At 39.3% G+C, this 19707-nt stretch overlaps 2 protein-coding genes across 2 annotated transcripts in view; one reads left to right on the plus strand and one right to left on the minus strand.

The window, feature by feature from the left end:
- Window positions 1–19707, minus strand: part of PSMD1 (proteasome (prosome, macropain) 26S subunit, non-ATPase, 1) — a 76079-nt gene that overhangs the window by 27647 nt on the left and 28725 nt on the right. The window lies entirely within an intron of this gene.
- Window positions 8988–19276, plus strand: HTR2B (5-hydroxytryptamine (serotonin) receptor 2B, G protein-coupled). Its single transcript, XM_009883349.1, has 3 exons — window positions 8988–9297; window positions 16142–16342; window positions 18144–19276. The coding sequence occupies exons 1-3, from the start codon at window positions 8988–8990 to the stop codon at window positions 19022–19024; spliced, it is 1392 nt and encodes a 463-aa protein (XP_009881651.1). The 3' UTR covers window positions 19025–19276.

Consider the following 19707-nt stretch of genomic DNA (forward strand, 5'->3'; position numbering starts at 1 on the left):
CATCTGTTTTCAAAGTGCACATCATCTGGTTATCCACTCCATCTCACCCTGTCTTACAGCCCAGACTAGCTTTTTAACTGTCACATTCACAAACCTAAAAGCAGTCTTGCAGGCCATTTACTTTGACTATAAACTGATTTCAGAATGAAACATACAAAGGAAGAGCCAAGAACACCTTAGTTGTAGCCTGCCTTCTTACATTTGCCATACCGAAAGATGGAGGTTAGAGGGTGTCAGCAGTACCCGTTGCACACAGGAATTAGAGCATCATGTAGGATTCATTAAATGTCTATCAAAGCACTCAACAACTCAAGAGGTAGAAAAACCATTATAGAGTATGCTCCAGCATTGGTTTTATTTACATAAATACCTGAATCATAGAAAATAGAAGTAAAAAAGAGCTTAAGCTATAGTCTAGTTCATTCTCTTCTTTCATTGTGACTGGGGACATGCTCACATAAGCACACACACACTTCAGTTATACTCTACACATAAAATCAGTTAATTTCTACTCTAGCTATGATCTCTTCCCATTTCAGCACTTTCCCATAGCCTCCTCTGATAACCAGTCCTAAACTCCTCTTCACACTTCTCTCTCCTGCTCCAGTTCATCGCTGACAGGCAGCACCACCACACAGGCTCCACTCCTCCTCCAGAATTGCTGAAGGAACCTGAAGGGACCGAAAGGCACCCAGGTTTCAGAGGGTACTCAACCCCTCAGTAGTAATGGCAACAAGTACCCAGATCTCCTACCTCACCCTTGCTTCCAACAGTTTGTTTCCTTATGAGTTTTCCTAAAACATCTGCAAAGGGAAACAGTACCATCTACCACCACCACCTTACAAAAAAACCCCCTCCAAACAGAAGCAAGAAAAAAAAAAAACAAACACCCACACATGAAAAAAGAGAGGAACAAACACAAAGTTGCTGGAAACTGCTGCCTCTGAGATGCAGCTGGGATGACAAATGTTAAGAAAGGGGGAAGAGCCGGGAAACGGAACGATTCTGTTCTGCAAGCAAGCAGTAGAAGTGAAGACTGTAAACTAAATGACACATTTAAAACTACCTGTCAGTCTCTTGCTCAAGTGACAGCTTGGATGCTGACAATGTTGGGGTTTTTTTTCCCCAAAATGAGCTGATGTAGAGACCAGGAGTCACAAATCCTATAATAAATGAGCCCAAGCATTCAGCTGCACAGAAGACTTCAGCTTTTGCACAAAGACTCTTAACACCTTTGTGTTTGCTTTACTTCAGCAAATGTTAATCGGGCAGATTGTGAGCCAAAGAAGACAAAAACATCTTCTGGCAAAGATGTGATTATCCACTTTGAAGCATTAATCATTAAATTCCTCTTCAGAAAGCTGGATTTTATAGACTCATTAACTTGGAAACATCTTTGTGTCTGAAGGCTCAGAAGTCCAACACAGTTTTTATTATAAAATCAGGATTAATGTACACTAATTGATTTTGGAATTCTTAGCCAGATTTACACTACTTGTGGCCATTATTTTAAACACTTCTATCTCAATTCTATCCATAAAACGGTCAAATATTTTCATGGGGGCGTTCTGTAAATCTACTTTGAGAGTTAAAGCTACTTAAGGGGTCCACCACTCTTCCCAGTAACACAATCTTCTGGAACCCACAGTCTTCAAGAATTGTCTTCCCATGTAATAGAGAACTAGAAGGCAGAACCACAAGTGGGTAGAGGAAGCAAGAGAGTCTTGTAAAAATGCCTATCAGAGGAACAGGACTTCAGTACACAAGAGCATTGTTGGCATCAATGCTTAAGCAGTGATATTTGCTTGCTCACTTTATTGCTGAGACGCTTTACGAAGTCCTACATGCTGTTGCCAAAGGTTAGACCATATAAACCCTAACCCACACTTCATAAAATCCATAAAACGCAAAACAACTCTGGCAAGTAATCAAAAGAAAAATTAAAAAGCCCTCATAAGCAGTTACAGGCTGCAATCGCGCTCCCGTGGCATTACTTCCAACTGGTAATCCACTTGGGGAATATGTTTAAAACATGACCACGTTCTCCTCCCCCTGGCCCAAGGCTTTCACCCTTCACTAAGGGCACAGCTACACGAGCTGCTGACTTGACATTCAGCACAACGGAGGGGCACATCCTGCTCCTGACCGAGGAAAGCTTCCACTTCACTGCTACCAAGCCCCATGCAGGTTCCCAAACCGAGTCCACCCCTCAGCCATTGCTGATGGGTCAATCAATGAGGTTACTGAGTAGAAACCTCTGGTGGGAGAGGGAGAGAAGTAACTAAGAGTGTCAGAAAACTTAAAAACAGTACTAAAGAAAGATAAATGGCTTAGCAGAAGTCACACTCAGCAACTGGCTACTCTTAGTCCTAATACGGACATCTGTCATTACTACAAGTTAAACACAGAAGATAACATCACATGAAATACTAAGATAACATCTGGAGATTTCATGAGCAGAAGTTTCATCTCCAGACACGATTTCCCCCCACCGTCTTAAAAGTCATAGTCTAAACCTGGAGTATATTAAATATATTTTTAGGCCAGAAGCAACATACCATAGTCCTCTAGTCTGACCTTCCCATAACACAGCCCAGTAATTTCATCTAAACATTCCTATGTTAAAGACCAAAGCATGTCTCTAAACTGGGCTGTGTATCTTAGAAAGATAGGCAACGTCTATTTTTAAAAAAACAAATTATCTTTAATGCACTGGTTCCTTCCTTTTTTCCTAACACTGGTTTTACTCAAGCAGTTTGCTTTTGCAATTACATTTTACTACAACAGCAAAATGACAACAAAAGAACGGTCTGATTATTTCCTTCATTTTCATCTGAATATTGCTCAACTGCTCCTACATAAGCCACCAAAACACAGACGTCAGTGAACCCAGACCCATATACAAAAAACCAACATCACAACTAGCTTCAACTTTGTTCTGTTACCGGGAAACTAAATGAATCAAGAAGCCAAAAAAGCCTAAAAGTTTTTTCTATAGGACTTCAAGACATTAGTCAGCTACAGCTTTGTTTCCACCCTACACCATGGTAAGTCCTACTGTTGTGATATATGGGCTGCAGACGAAGGACTTCCTCCAAGATCCAGTTTGGTTTGTTTCAGAAGTCATAAACAAAACCGTAAAGAAAAATAAAGATGCACCAAGACAGCAATGAGAGATTCTCAACAAAACATAATAGCTAGAATTTTATTAGTTTTACTCACCAAATGGTTGCTCTCAAAACCTCCACAAGAAACAAACACCCTGTGCAGCTAAGGATTTTGATCTTCATGGAAAGTGGAACCATAGAGAACAAAAAGGAGCTGCTGAACTCTTGCCCAATTACTTAAGCCCTAGCCTCATCTTTGATCTCATTCCTGGGGATGTTCCTCTCCTGCATATAATTAAATATAAGTGACGTATTCATACACATCTAAACGTTATATTCTCTATATAAAAGCTCGTTATGTGCCCTAGAATTTCTGCAAAATCAAAGAAAGTTTTGGATTCTTCAATTACTTCCAAAGGAGAGGAAAGGAAGTTTTTCTTAAGCCTCCAGTGCAAAAATTGGCAAAATAAAAACCCAAGATGCCCACGTCAATATGGATTAATATGAACAAACGCACCCAGATCAGCTAGACATAGAAGGTGGACAGTTTTCCTTCCAATCCATGATCTTGACCATGGGAGGTTCTCCATAGTTTGGAGAGAACCCTGAAATTGAATTTCCTTTTCACCACAAAACATTTCTTACAGCAGCATTATTAGGAATCTGTAAGGAACCTAAACTGTTTTGTTGGTGGTTTTTTTCTGAAGTGAATTACAACTGTAACATCTGCAGATGCTGTAATTCTTAGTAGGCTTTGCCTACAATAGCCTTATTGGGCTACTGCAAGTTGAGGAACATCGTTAGGCACATTGACTGTTCAATAATCCACTTTAATCCCACCCCCAAGAGGCATGCAACACCACCACAAGACAAATTAAAAATTTTGATTTCCATATCTTGAAGCATATTGCACTTAAGTTGCTTAGATCACAGTCCAGTTAGAATCACATCCAAATACCTTTGCTCCAATTCTGTAAGTTGCACTTTTGAAGGTTAGAGGACTATTGCTATTTCTCTTTATATTTCAGCAATATTTAATATGAAACCCTGTATATGTATATAAGGTAGCATCAATAAGTAAATAAACAGAATACTGAAAATAAATCATCACACTGGTCTTGTGATTGAGACTAAAAATGGAAGCATCTGAAGCATCACTAACATACACTTTTTAGTCTAAATATTTAAGGACTTTACAACTCCTTGAAAAATGAAATGTCAGAGAATTAAAGAACAATGTCAAATATATCTTTTAAATTCCTCATTAAGTCTTCCCAGTCATATTTCAAAAGATTCTAAATATTTATGACTTTCTAAACTATTGGACATGAATTAATCATTTGATACAGAATGATTTCCACAAGTTGCTTTGGGAGTGCAGTGACAGATAAAAAAAGAAAAGCTTAACAGAAGTTTCCTTTCATCCATGAATGAGTTAATAAAGGAGGAATGCAGATATCTAATTGCACAATTTGCAGTCATTTCTGAAGGGGGCGAAGGGGTGTGTGTAGCAGAGAGGGGAAAACACAGAAGACAGAAAACCTGCAGAGAAAAATGCAAGGAATTGACATATTTTGGTGTAGACTAAGCATGGGTGTAAATCCTGTCTCTTCCTCTCTCAACAAGAAGGATCTGAGCTATTCCCGTGCCAGGAATTGACTGCAACTATCTCATGTGCAACACAGCCTCCTTCTCCGCAATGTTCTTCTCTGAAGTGCCTCCTGGTTGCCTAAGCAAGTCTCGCTAAAGAACTAGAACTTCCAGGAGGCCTCACACTGTCAGGAGGCTGAGGCTGAGTGCTGCCAAGAGGCACAGCAGATGAACTTGAGGGACGAGCACCAACTGAACAACACCGTCACCAATGTCTGCTCATGTCTAATGCAGACATGGCTCCATTCAAATGAAATAGTATTGGCAATTGAAAACCAGAAATGACAGCAAGGGGTGGGGAAGAAAAAAAATAGTATCTATGTATGGTGCAAATATTCTGGTTATGGTGGACCAGGAGTGGAGTCGAGCAACATTTAAGGTTTATCATCATTAACACAGGAGCGGAGCTGGACACCGGGCAGAACAGAGGCCTGCACAAAAGCCTGGCCAGAAGCATGCAGCGAAGAACCTGTTGCAGGTCTGTAATAGATATACAAAAGGATGTATTTCTCAGAAATTATTCAAACCTGGGAAAGTTGAAAACAAACATCACAAAATGCAGGTAAGTTTTCTAGCCATCTGAAATGAAACAATGCACCAATTCGGTATATATGCTATGCAAACCTACATGCAACTAAACTCGTATCATCTTCTTCTCTAAGTTTCTAAGAAAACTCTGTTTTCATCTGTATTTAAAAAAAACAACTTCCTTTTCAATTAGATATGAATGCATTTATACAGCTTTCATCAGAACAATCTGCAGGCAACAGTACAGCCTTCAGTTGGTGCTTCATCAAGGTGCCTCCCCCCCGGTTTATTTAATTTAGCCATTCCAGTGGCTAAAAAGATGATTTTGTCATATAAATGACATTATAACATCCACTGAGGCATTCCAGAGAAGTGGGAACGCTTGATTTTCACTTTGACCAAACCAACTCTTTACTGCAGTAGCCAACAGTGATGCTTCTCAGATGGCAAGATCTGTGAAGAAAATTTACAAAGAGGTAATATAGAACTCAAGTTGACAAAATTACACTTCTATAACTCTGATACTTCCCCCACACTGAAGTGATTGAGGGATAGTGTGTACTGCGCTGTTAAAGAGAAAACGCGGAAAGTTAAAAAAACCAACCACCAAACCTCTTTCAAGATAACGCTTCAGCTCCAACACAGGCTTGCATCAGTAACTGATGCTGATGATTAACAGATGGTTCCAATAGATGCATTGTCAATTTTTTTTTCCCCAGAAGTTTTAATTCTCTTCTTCAAATTCAGAGATGTGACATGAAGATCTGCACATCGCATATACCCACAAGTAGACCACCGAAGTTAAAGGATTAATCTATCTTTTACTATACTTTGGTGTTTTTACTCCGGAACTTTTTTTTTTTTTCCCCATTTATGATGCAGACATACTGCCAATAGCTCCATCTCCATAAAGCAGTAATAATTCCAGCCACCTTTCAACAAGGAAAAAAACAGCTCAAGTGTCAATGATGAAGGAAAGCAAGCTTCATCTGTACAATCAGAAAGAGTGAACACTGGCTGTGTTTAATCCAATGGACATTTTGGAAAAGACTTCAAATACAGTTAAATTAATGCCCAGAGAGCCTTTGAGATTTCTAAAATAAAACAGAAGTTAATAAAACGTAGTTGAACTTAAGGAAAACTGAGTCCAAATGCTCATTAGCCCAATACAGTATTGTCCTCTCTTGATTTCTGCTTTTTGTATGTTTTCATGTGCTCTACTCTCCCAGTACTGTCAGGGGTGACAATGAGGAGGTGGTCAGACAAGGAAGCAGAATTACCATAACTGTATTGATCTTGATTACATAATATATAGTTTTCCGAAGAAGAAAATATATCAAAAGTCAATTGCAAATGAATACAGCATGGAATCTTACCAAAAGTTTCCTTTAAACAAGAAAAATAAAGAACAAGTGAAAACTACTTTGCTGGAAATTCTATGGTATGACCTGAACACACTTTAAGTCAAGTATTTCTATTAATTTCTGGCAGTAGCTTTCTCTTTTTGACCCCAAAGTAGCTATATCCTAAAGATACAAATGCTTTTTTAAATTTTTTTTAACCAAATATAAATTGATTCACTGTTCACCGAGGGCCCAATTCCCAGCTCAAGCCTGGTAAGCACTAGCTATTCATGGAATGTAATGGCCGGTGACATATAGGGATCAGACCATGATCTCATGGTCTCTTCTGGTCTTAAACTCAAGGACTCTTATTACACAGTTGTCCAGCTAATGTCCTTGGAAGTGAACTCTATTTCCATTTTAATGTGGAACTGTAAGACATACACACATCTGACTGAAAGTTGGAAGGTAACAGAAGAGAACACTCATGATAATAAAAAGCAGCTGCATGAAGCCAGATTTAAAGTAACAGCGCACACACTTAAAATAATGTGCCAGATAATACTTTCATAAAATTAGTAAAGAAAAGAATTGGCGTGTTTACAGGGCAGCAGAACTTTTTAGGGTTAACCGTGCTTCCACCCAGAGAGCGTGCGAGCGAGCAAGAGAGAGCGAGCGCGCAGGCATATACACACGCTATGGCACATACAGCTACAAGATTGTAGCGTGAAGGGTCGTTTGCAAGATCCGCACAATCCCGATACAGCTACAAGACGCACACATTATAGTACCGGAGCAGAGTCAATTAACCTTCTCTGGCTCTTTTCCAGCCAAACCCCCACGCATTTACTTCCCTGCTTTTCAAGCACTGGAGCTGGATACACTGGAATGAGTCAATCAGCAAACCCGGGCAGCCGCCGACTGCAAGCTTTGCTAATGAACAAAGAGAAAACTGCACAAGGACTCTGCTAATCACTTAAGTAAAATCATCGAAAGGATGGAAGAGAAAGGACAGCAGAAAAAAGAACACAACATTATTTCTATCTTTTTTAAATGTGGCAAGAAAAATTCTTCTCCTCCATTCAAGAGCTGGAGAAAATACCTGGGTAAGAAATACAGTTTTCCCAAAGTAGAAATTCTTAATCTTGGTGTTAAAAGAAATATAAGTGCTAAACAAAAGCACACAAAGAGACAAGCTTTAGAAAAATTATAAAAACCAAAACCAAATGAAAAACTTGTTATCCCGAAAGCAGTGAAAAATCTTATCTTAAAATCCACCAGGTGATGAAAAAGAAAATTACAAAGGATCTTCCTGGATGCAAAGTGAACTCTACTAAAATGCAAGAGAAAAAGGTAAGGCTTTCTTCACCTGAAAATTGCAACAGATCAAATCTTCTCAGTAACCGCTTAACGCTGTGACAGCTGTTTTAGTCTCTGCTTGAAGGGGGAAATGTAAGCGTTAAAGACTTCAGCAGAGTTGAGAGAGACAGAGAAAGAGAGGGAGAGAAAAGGCTGTGCTTAATAAAAGCCCTGCTCAGATTACAAAAACAAGCAGTTTACTCACCCCCCCCCTCCAAGTAATGGGTAAATTTAGATGGCTCAGTTCCATAAATCTTTACGTTCCCCTTGAGACTGTCACAAGTGTTTTATTGTCTACAGCTTCCCGACTTTCACCTGATAAATTAGGAACTGTAGACATTGAAACGGAAACCTCATACATCATTTCTGGAGATATTTTTGGGGTGACCCTCTGTGGAGAAATAGGATTCTTAATAAGGGGAAATATGGGAACTGCCGTCTGCCTACGCACACGCTGCTGGAGACTAGACACTCAGGAGAGGAGGAGTTGCATACACACAACGCGAGCATCTGCCTTTGCATCAGTCTGTACTTACAAAGAGCAAACCTACGTACACTGTATCTAAAGGGAACCACCCGGCATCCAAATTCATCTAGCACTTTTTACTGCTGCAGAAACAAAAAAACAACCAAAAAAAAGGAAGCTCATGCACGGCTTACTTTTCACAGCTATTGAACTGTCTCCTATAATCTTCTGAAACCTGAACCCCGCTATAAAGGGGAGAGCAGACCACTGAACCCTAGCTACCAGAGATGGACACAAGACAGGACTTTCATTTTTAAGGCTTAATTGCGCCCAGCCAGGCACAGGATAAAAAATTTGGATACCACCTCGGACATGGTTACTGTATCTCAAAATAGCAGATGACCAGTCTACCATACTGACCATGCTGGCCTTTCTTCAGGACCATCCTGGACCAGAGAGGAACAGCGAACTCATACACCATACGCAATTCCTGTGCAAAATACAGCTCCTGAATACATTCTGCTGGACACAAAAATGTCCTACCCTTTGCATTTCTTGAACGGGTCTGGAGTTAGCAATGGATCTTTGTCGCCTCTCTCAGTAACAGGAGAACCCAAGCAGGACTACCCAAGTGACCAAGAAGGAAACAAAGTGCGCTGGGCAGCTTTACTGATCCTCCTGGTGATAATCCCCACCATTGGGGGGAACATACTTGTCATACTGGCGGTGTCTCTGGAGAAAAAGTTGCAATATGCCACCAACTACTTTTTGACATCCTTGGCGGTGGCAGATTTGCTCGTGGGTCTGTTTGTGATGCCGATTGCCCTTCTCATAATATTATTCGGTAAGTACAGCACGTTTCTTTCATCAGGCTAGCATACGGGGTACAATTTGGGGGGGGGGGGGGGAATTTAAACAGAAAAACTGTTTGCTTTCCACCATTACAATTTTAAAAATCACTTGGATGAGGGCTGCTAATTCTTCTCTCCCTCTCACCTTTATACAACTTAATGTATTTATGGGAAGTATACCCACTGTGGGTGTTGTTTCCTTTGAACCAAACTATTCAAAAATCACCTGAGACTCAGAACCGATACTAAATTGGAGCTGGACATGGGAAATTACATTTTGTGCAGTGGAGTATTATTTTTAACATCAGCACAGTGTTAGTATCTGTTCTATTGGAAATTACACTAATTGCAGGCAGTCTTCTCTTAAAAAATGTGGACTGAAGAGTAGGTATCTGTTCTGTACAGTGAATAGGTTTTAAACTTTCTAGGAGTGAGGCACCTGATTTTACCTTAGTATTGACTCCAAGCTCCATGGTGACTCTGTATTGACTCTGGCACCATCAGTGACAACAAACTTCACCAGTATCAGTTTCAGAGAAACTGATTGTCTCCCACCCTGGGGAAGGCAGCAAGTTTGTAAAGCATCCCAAAGAATCAACTCATCTGTCAAGCCAAGGAAGCCTCAATCCATGTACCTAATGTTTGAGACTCAGATTTATTATTTAGTCTGGTTTATATGGAATAAAATAGGTATTTTTGACATGAACATACATTGGGTGTGACATTTTCTTTCTGGTAGTCATTACTGAACAAGCATGACTTTTTCATATTCTCTCATGCCCAGCTTTATTTCAGATACTGCTTTTGACAACTAATCAGTGGCAGCTCCATAGGAAAGTATCTCTCCTAAAGTTTCTTTAAGAATACATTTTAAATGGTCTATTTTTGTATCATACAAATGGAAAAAAAAAAATCAGCATGAGATGGGTTTTTCAATAAACTTACGGATTTACGCAGTTATCTGTAAGGTATAGATACCACTGGACCCTAGATAATGAAAGGCTGCAGGAGTTCATTTTTCCTGTGCTAGATCTCTACGAGTTGCCTGAGCAACAAGCAAACACAATCATAAACTTTATTTCAGAAAGGCCATCAGTAGCTTTTGTTTGCTGCAGAAGACTGGTATCACTTTATTAACAAATGTGTTTATTCGCTAAATGCCTTGAGACTGAATTCCTGTGTATTACAGACTGCTTCTCCCTAAACAGAGGTACGAATTGGAGATCAGAATTCAGTGTTGTTATCATAAAATAGTCTTTTCTAAAACAGTTTCTAAAAAGAAAAATGAACGTACATGACCACAGTCACAAAAAACCTTGGTAGCTCATGTATGTGCACATATGTATGTAGAGGCAAGAAACAGGTATGTATATACATACTTACACATGGATGACTAACTGCTAAGTTACTAAAGGCCTCATTATTAAAAATAAAACCACTAACCATAAAAAATACTAGTATTGAACCAGTAATCATTACAAAGGGAAGGCAAGTGGTGGAGTTTTTTTGATTTTTTTATTATTTTCATTTTGCCAGACGAATAAATCTTTTCTTTTTAACTTTATAAAGAGACTACTGCTCCTTAATCTCTCAATTAATCCACTGCTAAACCCTGGTTACAACAGTTCAAAGCATGCTAGGAATCTTAATTTAAAAGTCAAACAAAAGCATCTTTCACATTGCAGGAAATTTACAAGAACGTAGCAAAATATAAATTATAGAGTTATAATTGACTAAGTAAGATTGCGACCAGCCTTTCACATAGCAGTTGTTAAAACTGAAATTTCTTGCACATAAATCTCACTTTGGCAACCAACCAGAAAAACTGCTTTGCTTCTTCACCGACTGGTAGAAGATGCTGAGGTGTTTATAGAAGTTCAAACCATGAGCAAAACATGAGGAGGTAACGGGAATGAAGCAAGAACAGACATTTAAATACACAAGTAGTCTAAATCTTGAAGCTACATTAGCCAGATAACTACTTGAACATAGAATAATCATTGATAGCCACAGAGCAAATTAAATCCAGCCTCCTGGCAATTCCACACAGGAATGTTTCCATAATAATGAAATAGCTGGGTGCAGCTTCTAGATACAGAATACAAATATTATGCTTCTGATTTGGGACTGATATCTAATTAGGTGGAGAGTATTTGAGGGAAGAGGTGTGAACTAAAATGCAGTCACATTAAATGACCCTGACTGTAAAAATTAATGTGTCACAGAGCGTTCAAAATCTACTACAGATATGGGCTCCATGCCCTGAGGGCACGCTCACAGAAAAAAACTTCAGAAATAAGACTGTCTCTGTGATTAAAAGTTGTCCCTTTTAAAAATAAATAAATCTGTAACTCACTCACAGGTATAATACCACGAGTAGCAGGTTATTTGTTCTCAGCAGAGCGATCAAAATGTACTCTGGTACGAATATACACTGCGATTTTAATTTACGAGTGTGAGTGTCAGAATATACAAACAGTTCATCGCTTTTATTGCTTGCTAAATTCTTCTCATTTCTTCCAAAAAAAGGAGGGCACGCTAGGAAATAATGGCATTCTCTGAAATCTAGCTTTCAAAAGAGTTATCCAAATTTCTAACACTCAGAACTACTGAAAGAAAGCAAAGATACTGCTATTCATTGGCTAGTGAAATTAGCAAATAACCTTAAGAGAGATCCTCTCATTTGCAAAGCCTGCAGCAGGAAGAAGTCTGTTGTCCACGGCTTGGTGGGCTGTGGGTTACTTGCAGACAGCGCATGCACCATCTATCGAAATATATTCTCTGTTCCTCATATTCACACACTTAAAAATCAAAGGGTAATGCCGATCATCCTAGGCTGCAAACCAAATTTTTTAAATTATGTCACACGCAATCGCCATCTTCATCTTCCCCCGTTACTGATGACGAACCAGGGAAAAGCCTTCCTTCTTGCTTGTGAAAACTACTGGAGAAAACTGCTTTAATTGATGGCTACTTTCCAAAATCTCAACTCTACAGATAAGAAAGCAAAAGTTTATTCCTCACAAAGCAACTCTAATTAAAAAAAAAAAAAAAAAATTACTTTGGCTAAATTAAAAAAACCTACATGACAGTGAACAACTACTGTTGAAACTATAATTGTAGCTGAGAAATAACGGCAGGCAGCCACGGGGGAGAGACAGCGAGACCGCAGCCTGGGAATGCCAAGCCTGGGCCGTCCACGAAGCGGGTGAACACCGCGCACACAGGCTACAGACACACGGACACCCATTTGAAGACTGAAGCCTAGGCTTAAGTCAGCTAGTGATTAAAAATATCCAATTTCCATCTCAGTAAAAGCATCATTATCTAACAGCAACAAAATCCTTTACAGGCAACACATTTCAGCGGCCCTTATAGCAGCAGAACAAACGGTTTCCAAGTCTATTTAAAGATGTCTCTCAATCATGCTTATACATGTACACAAGCAGTGCTTTCTCCCCAGCTTTCAAAAAACCTTTTGGATTATAGCAAGAGCAGCTCTTCTATACTGTACTTTGTTTTAAGGAATACACATTTCCAAGGTATTTTCTATAAATAAAGCTTTCCTTAAATAAAGATTTATCAAGGGTAGACAGCTGTGGTAAAAGCTCATCTTACTTCTCTTAATGTGCAAGACAAATCTTAAAACGTGTATTTTAGCTTGTATTGACTCAAAAATACGGAAAACGGTCTGCAACAGCAGCACGGCTGCAGTTGGGAGTATCTGAGGCAAGGTTTGTAGGAAGGAGGAATATCTTCTTATCTTATACCACCTGACAGCTGAAGAAACCAGACAAGTTTTCAGGCAGGCATGTTTGTCATGTAACCTAGGCATTTAAACAAAAATTTAAAAATCCAATCCATTAGCTTGTTTAAATTTGCATTTTAACTCTCAATGAAAAAGAAGGTGGAAAATCTCAGTCAGTCCTGTAAGTGTTTTGGTCTGCTTCAGCAGTGTGGAGCTACACTAGGATAATCAGAACTTGTAACAATCCAGTGACCTGCTAACAGCTTTGTATTGCCGCTTGGCAGGACGTACTCATTTTATCTTCAGTTTGAATTATAAGGCAGGACAACAAACATGCAGGTCACCCTCATGTTCAGGGGTCAGAAATGCTTTCTGAGTCCTGAGGGGAAATGAATATTCCATCTTTTCCCTACTCCCAAGCTAACAGAATAGGCCAACAGTGATTCAACACCACTACCACCACCAGGGAAGCACAAAATCTCAGCCCAGAGCAGTCCCTCAAATGCTACGCACGGAGCTTCTGGGTTACTGTTAAGTAAAAGCAAAATACACCACAGTATGAATCCTACACAACTACGTGACTCTTCTGGTCTTTAAGGTATCAGTTTCACGATATTTGTTTTGTTTAAATAACAACCATATTCTTTAATTCTCATCAGCTACTGCATTTAAAGTCGACTTTGATTTTGTTTGGATAAAACCCATCATCTCATACACACAAATATAATAGTACATAATGCTATAATCACGGATGTGATAACTTACTGCCTTCTGCACCCAGTTCAAAACAAGACAAGAATAAAGAAAAGACAAAGTTTTCTCTGTTCAGCTGCACATAGCAACCAACAAAAGCTCTTACAACTCATAAAAACATACAAGGTTGCTTTGCATCAGATAGATGTTTAAATGCATCTATATTTAAAAGAAAGAAAAGAGCTTTTTGTTGCAAAATATTTGAGGGTTTTCTTCTGCAAAGAGTAAATTAACTACAAAAGGAAAGAATTTATCACACTGCAATTCTCCAGAAAGCAAAGCAGTTATAATCCAGGGAGCGGCGTGTAAGTACTCTCGACAGAGGCATTAGCTGCTCACTTGAAATCCAGCTGCGTTATCTGCCATCCTTCAAGATGTAGAATACACTTTCTGTTGTTCATGTTTTATCTGAACCAATCCTTCACCACAAAGTCAAAATCAGTAGTCTTATTTTTCTGGAGTGAGCAAAAACATTTAAAGCCCATCAAATTTCTTTCAATTATCTCTTTTAACTGTTGGGTGGTTGGGTTTTTTGTTGGTTGGTTGGTTTTTGTTTTGTTTTGTTTTTTTTTTTTGGTGGTTTTGGTTTTTTTTTCTTTTATACAGCCGATTGCATGAGCCACAAGACATTTTGCTTTTACTTTTTTTTGTTCAGAAAGGCACCATACCTTACTGCCAGCTGAAAGTGTAGATAGTAAAATTAAATATGAGTAAGCATTTCATAATATACTAATTATTACTTTCTTATACCTGCCTGACAGGATTTTTTGAAGCATAATTTCAACCATAGTATCTGTTTCAGAAAATATGCAGGTAGACTAAAATCTACTGGTTAATGATTTGAAAATAGACCACCTCTCTCCCTTCTGCCTCACTGCCTACATCATCCTCACCTGGAGTCCACTGCGTTGGGGATGGGTGAGGTTCAGTTCAGGGCTCCATCCATCCGTTCCCTTTGTTTAACAAGTGAGGTTTCCCAACGTAGGTAAGAGTGCAGACAAGTACGTGCTATGTCTGACTTTATAAAATTTTCCATCCTCTAGAGTTTATAATTCAAGTCAAGGCAGTACTGTTATCATTTCTATCAGTCACATTATGAAAAAATGTTTTAATCTCAAACTACTGCAGTATTACCACACGGAGAAGACTGGGCATTACAGCAGTCCAGCTCATTTGGCATTCTCAGCACGCAGATCTATTTATTCAGAGAAAGGAGATTAAAACCAATCTGATTTGTTCAAAATGTCCTTTTTATTTTTCCCCCTTAATCGTCATTCAGTGAAAAACTGATTTCTCTGGCAATACTATTAATGTGTCTACTGACTGAGTACAGCTGAACTTTATAAAGAAGGAGAATATATATTTAGTAGACCACCACCTACCATTAGAAACAGAAAAAACTTCTGTGTTCACACATTCTTCTCACAACACTAAGGTGCATCTCAAACTGAACACTGCTAGCACTGGATTACAATACAAACTCCTTATGAGTGAAAATAAAGTAGTTAAAAAAATAATCAGAGTTTCATTAAGCTCATTTGATTTGGTATTGTAAACGTTGATAGGGGAGACTCAGTTCTCAAAAATATGAGCCTTTTGAAAAGTTTAACACTACAACCCTTTATCTGGGCCACAATGCAGTTGACAGACCCTATGCTCGCTATAAAGATTAACATTAAAGACGGATAACTCCTGTAAAAAACAGGATGCCAGACTTAAAATCCAAGTCATCAATCTTGAAAAAAAACCCAAAACAAAACATAAAAGAAGTACACTGAAATCCTTCAATTTTTATAAAACTGTAACTGAGGCAGAAGAGCCCTGCTTTGCCACATTAGCGCTTAACTGTATCTGGTCAAGTGACACAGTGAACTCATTTTAAAACTGTATGAACTAGACTGTTGAAGATCACCTCTAAGATTCAACCACCATTCTGCATACGTTGGTTATGACCCATTTTCCCCTCCATTCAATGCAACCCCGAATCACAGGACTATCAAGGAGACATAGCTGAAAACAATCATCAAATAGCAGGGCGCAAGGAACACACACAGTCATGGCCCATTCTTTAAAAACTTTTTTTACCCAGAGTCCTTGCCACAAAGAGCTTATGACCTAAAAAGAACAAAAAGACAGGGAAAGGTTTATAATACACAAACAGCCTTATCAGTATGATGGCAGCAACTGAAACATAAGACAGAATCCAGCTGAGGCAGTGGCAAAGCTTGGTTCCTGTAGGATTATGAACTTCTCAAAGGTTCTGAAGCCAAGGGAAAACCACACACCGAAAACTCTCAAAAAGCTTAGATTCTAATGAGTTTTCTGTTCTCTTTCAGACAATGCCTGGCCTTTTCCAACTGCCTTGTGTCCTATCTGGCTGTTCCTTGACGTCCTCTTTTCCACAGCTTCCATCATGCATCTCTGTGCCATCTCACTAGATCGCTATATTGCGATTAAAAAGCCAATCCAGGCTAGTCAGTACAATTCATGGGCTACAACAATCATCAAAATCATCGTGGTTTGGCTCATTTCAATAGGTATGTGAGATTCGGAGACTGGAAAAGGAATACAGAAGCTTTTCATGGCCAAAACAATAGGTGAAAGATGGGCAAAGTGGAAAATTTGGCCAAGTACTATTGATTAGCAGACCCTAACACCTGGGCTGGCCTAAATCCACCTCTTGGACCATACATAGCTCCATCATAAAAAAGGATTAAGCAGGGATAATAATCACTCTTCTTCATGGTCCCGAACGTCCAAAAATCAGAAGGCAACATCTGCATGCGTAGCATGTTTCCCCGGAAAGCAAGAGTTCATCTTAGTGTGGTAGAATATTCTGTCCCAAACACAATTTTAAGCCTTGAGCAGACGCTACTAAAATCTGTGCCTTACAATTGTTCCATGAAGCAAGTGAAAAATGCTAATTACTTTTATCAAAGATTGAAAGATAAGTGAGTGGCTGGTAACATTCACAATGAAGACTGAGCTGCACTGGCAATATGCCATATAGAAAGGCTAACTTCTAAGGAAAAAACAAACAAACAAAAGCCCCCAAAAATTTATGTAAAGGATGCCAATATATAAACTTTTATGATATTAGCACCTCTGTGCTGCACATCTGGCATCTCACCTGTCTTTAATGCTTAAAAAAATAGATCTGTTAAATGAGCTAAGAAGGTGAAAACATTTAATTCAAATAAGACACTTGTGGGCAGCCAGAGGCATAGTGCTGTATGCTCTGTGTGCAAGGAAACTGTTAGCATGACAAGCCACTACAAGTTGATCTTTTAATGCCTGATTTGTTATTAATCAGTGCTGTACTTTTTCATTTCTTTTTTATCCAACACAAAAGCACTCTGCAGCTGAGCCAGGATTCTCCAAATCAAAGGTTAATTTGGTTCAATCCTCATTTTAAATGTTTGCTGTATCTGAAGGTGTGATCTTACTAAGAAAGGGATCAGCTGAAGGGTAAACCGTTTACCTCTTGCTGCCTTCAACCAACTTCAGTAAGCAGAGTAGCAGAGGAATACAGTAAATCCCTCTATCTCATTAAGTGGTATCAGGAAACATAGCACAAATAACCTTCACCAGACAGCAAGGAACCTGTTGTTTTTGTTGCAGTGTCAGGCTGCTGGCAAATTAAGTGCTGACTGTAATTTAGTGGTTGTAAAAAATTCATTTAAAAGACAAGACTGCTAACATTTTTTTAAAACGAGCGGTGAATTACAGAGCTAGCTAGCCTCATTTAAACACTCTTAAATATGCAAGAGACTTTAAACAACAAATCCATCTCAAACACACACTGCATAATTCTGGCATCTATTTAACTACTTGTATATATGAGAGTCAAGCAGGGTGAAAAAAATCAGCTGTCTGTGTCCAGTCACTTGATGCGGTTAAGATAAGAGGGAAAGACAAGTTTTATGTATTTACAGAACTGCCCTTCAAAAAGTGCAAAGGTTACCGTGGAGAAAAAAAAAGCATTAGGGAAACACATTTCACAGAGGAAAAGCCGTACCAATTCTAACAAGTAGAGTCAAAGCAATTAATGTCTTTTACACTTGAGAAGTTGGCAACTTTATAACTCTTCCTCAACACTAAGGGTTAGGCCCAATCTCCTTAGAAGGGGCACTGTTAGAGCTGAGCTTGCCAAGTCTCACAAAGTACTATTTGCCCAACCACCCACGTGATACTCTCAACAATTCACGTTCTCTCATCATCCTGTGCTTGCTGCAGAGCTCAGGAACTACCTTTCCTTAGAAACGCCAAGGCTTCAGGCCCAAAAAGGAGATGGCAAGCAATTACCATATGCTGAAGTACTTGGTTTTTCTCCTATAGGCATTGCTATTCCAATCCCTATCAGAGGCATTGAAGATGGAAATGGCAACTCTACAAACATCACCTGTGTCCTGATGCCTGATCGTTTTCATGACTTCATTCTGTACGGATCAGTGGCTGCGTTCTTCATTCCCCTCGCTATCATGATAGTCACTTATTTTCTGACAATCCAAGTGCTTCGCAAGAAGGCCTACTTGATTAACAAGCCACCTCAGCGTTTCACTTGGTCAACAGTGTCTACAGTATTTCAGCGTGACACAACACCTGCCTCCTCACCAGAAAAGGTGGCTATGCTAAATGGTTCCAGAAAGGACAAGACTTTGTCCAATGATATGCTTATTTGCAGAACATCTACGATTGGCAGGAAGTCCATGCAAACGATAACCAACGAACAAAGGGCGTCAAAAGTTCTGGGGATTGTATTTTTCCTTTTCTTGTTGATGTGGTGCCCATTCTTCATAACAAACATAAGTTCAGTTCTGTGCAACTCCTGCAACAAGGAAATTTTTCAAAAGCTTATGGAGATATTTGTTTGGATAGGATATGTGTCCTCAGGAGTGAACCCTCTTGTCTATACACTCTTCAACAAAACATTTAGGGAGGCTTTCAGCAGGTATATCACTTGCAACTATCGGACCACAAAGCCTATCAAGGCCCTTCGGAAGCGCTCCAGCAGGATCTCTTTCAGAAGTTCTGTGGCAGAAAATTCCAAGCTTTTTGTCATGCATGGGATGAGAAATGGGATTAACCCCATTATGTACCAGAGCCCAATGAGGCTGAGGAGTTCACCCATCCAAGCATCATCGGCCATTCTGCTGGATACATTGCTGCTCACAGAGAATGAAGTTGATAAAACAGAAGAACAAGTCAGCTACGTATAGTGGAATGGCAGCCGTGTCCATATCATAGTATTACTGTATGTATTATTCTAGGTAACTGTGCTATAAGAGGGTATAAATACTATTGTTTTCTGTTATTTATGCAAGCAATAGCGTATAAATTTATATTAATTTCTCTCCTCCAAAGTCTCCTCTACTTTAACTCCAAGCCCATGGTGGCAACCACAACTTCATTCCATGAAAAATGACTAATGCAGAACTGTAGCCTACAGGAAGAGGGAAATAAATAAAAGCTAAATCAGTTTGAGTATCTGACTTCAGTTCTCATCAAAGTACATTTTTATAAAAAAACGTATCTCTGTACAAACACTACTTTAACATTCACTCTGGCAAGAAGACAGAACACTCTGTAGGTTGATGCTCTACGGTGAAATTAGCAGGGGTACAAGCTCCCTGGTTTAAATTTAAATCCACCTTTACTCTGTGCAAACAAAACAGCACACGAGCTCACTGCATTGCCTCCTACAGCTACACTCCTCTGCTGAGACTGCGTATCCAAATGTGCACTTCTCTTGTTCTCTGTGGGTATGTACATCACAAGCAAAACCACTTGCTCCAGAGACCAAAAGGTGAACGTGCCCATTCCATAAGTATAAACCTGGTTCTTAGCAGAGTGAGAAAAAATTCCATGTGCTGAAATTATCCCTTTGTGGTTTTACGGGGGG

The sequence above is a fragment of the Charadrius vociferus genome, unplaced genomic scaffold (genome assembly GCF_000708025.1).
Source record: "Charadrius vociferus isolate BGI_N301 unplaced genomic scaffold, ASM70802v2 scaffold214, whole genome shotgun sequence".
Classification (NCBI taxonomy): Eukaryota; Metazoa; Chordata; class Aves; order Charadriiformes; family Charadriidae; genus Charadrius; species Charadrius vociferus.

Bases quoted from the DNA above. Each gene is read 5' to 3' on its own strand.
- HTR2B (XM_009883349.1), top strand. From the start codon at position 8,988: ATGTCCTACCCTTTGCATTTCTTGAACGGGTCTGGAGTTAGCAATGGA. The intron at 9,298-16,141 runs GTAAGTACAGCA...GTTCTCTTTCAG, and splicing joins CCTTCTCATAATATTATTCG to ACAATGCCTGGCCTTTTCCA. The intron at 16,343-18,143 runs GTATGTGAGATT...TTTCTCCTATAG, and splicing joins GGTTTGGCTCATTTCAATAG to GCATTGCTATTCCAATCCCT.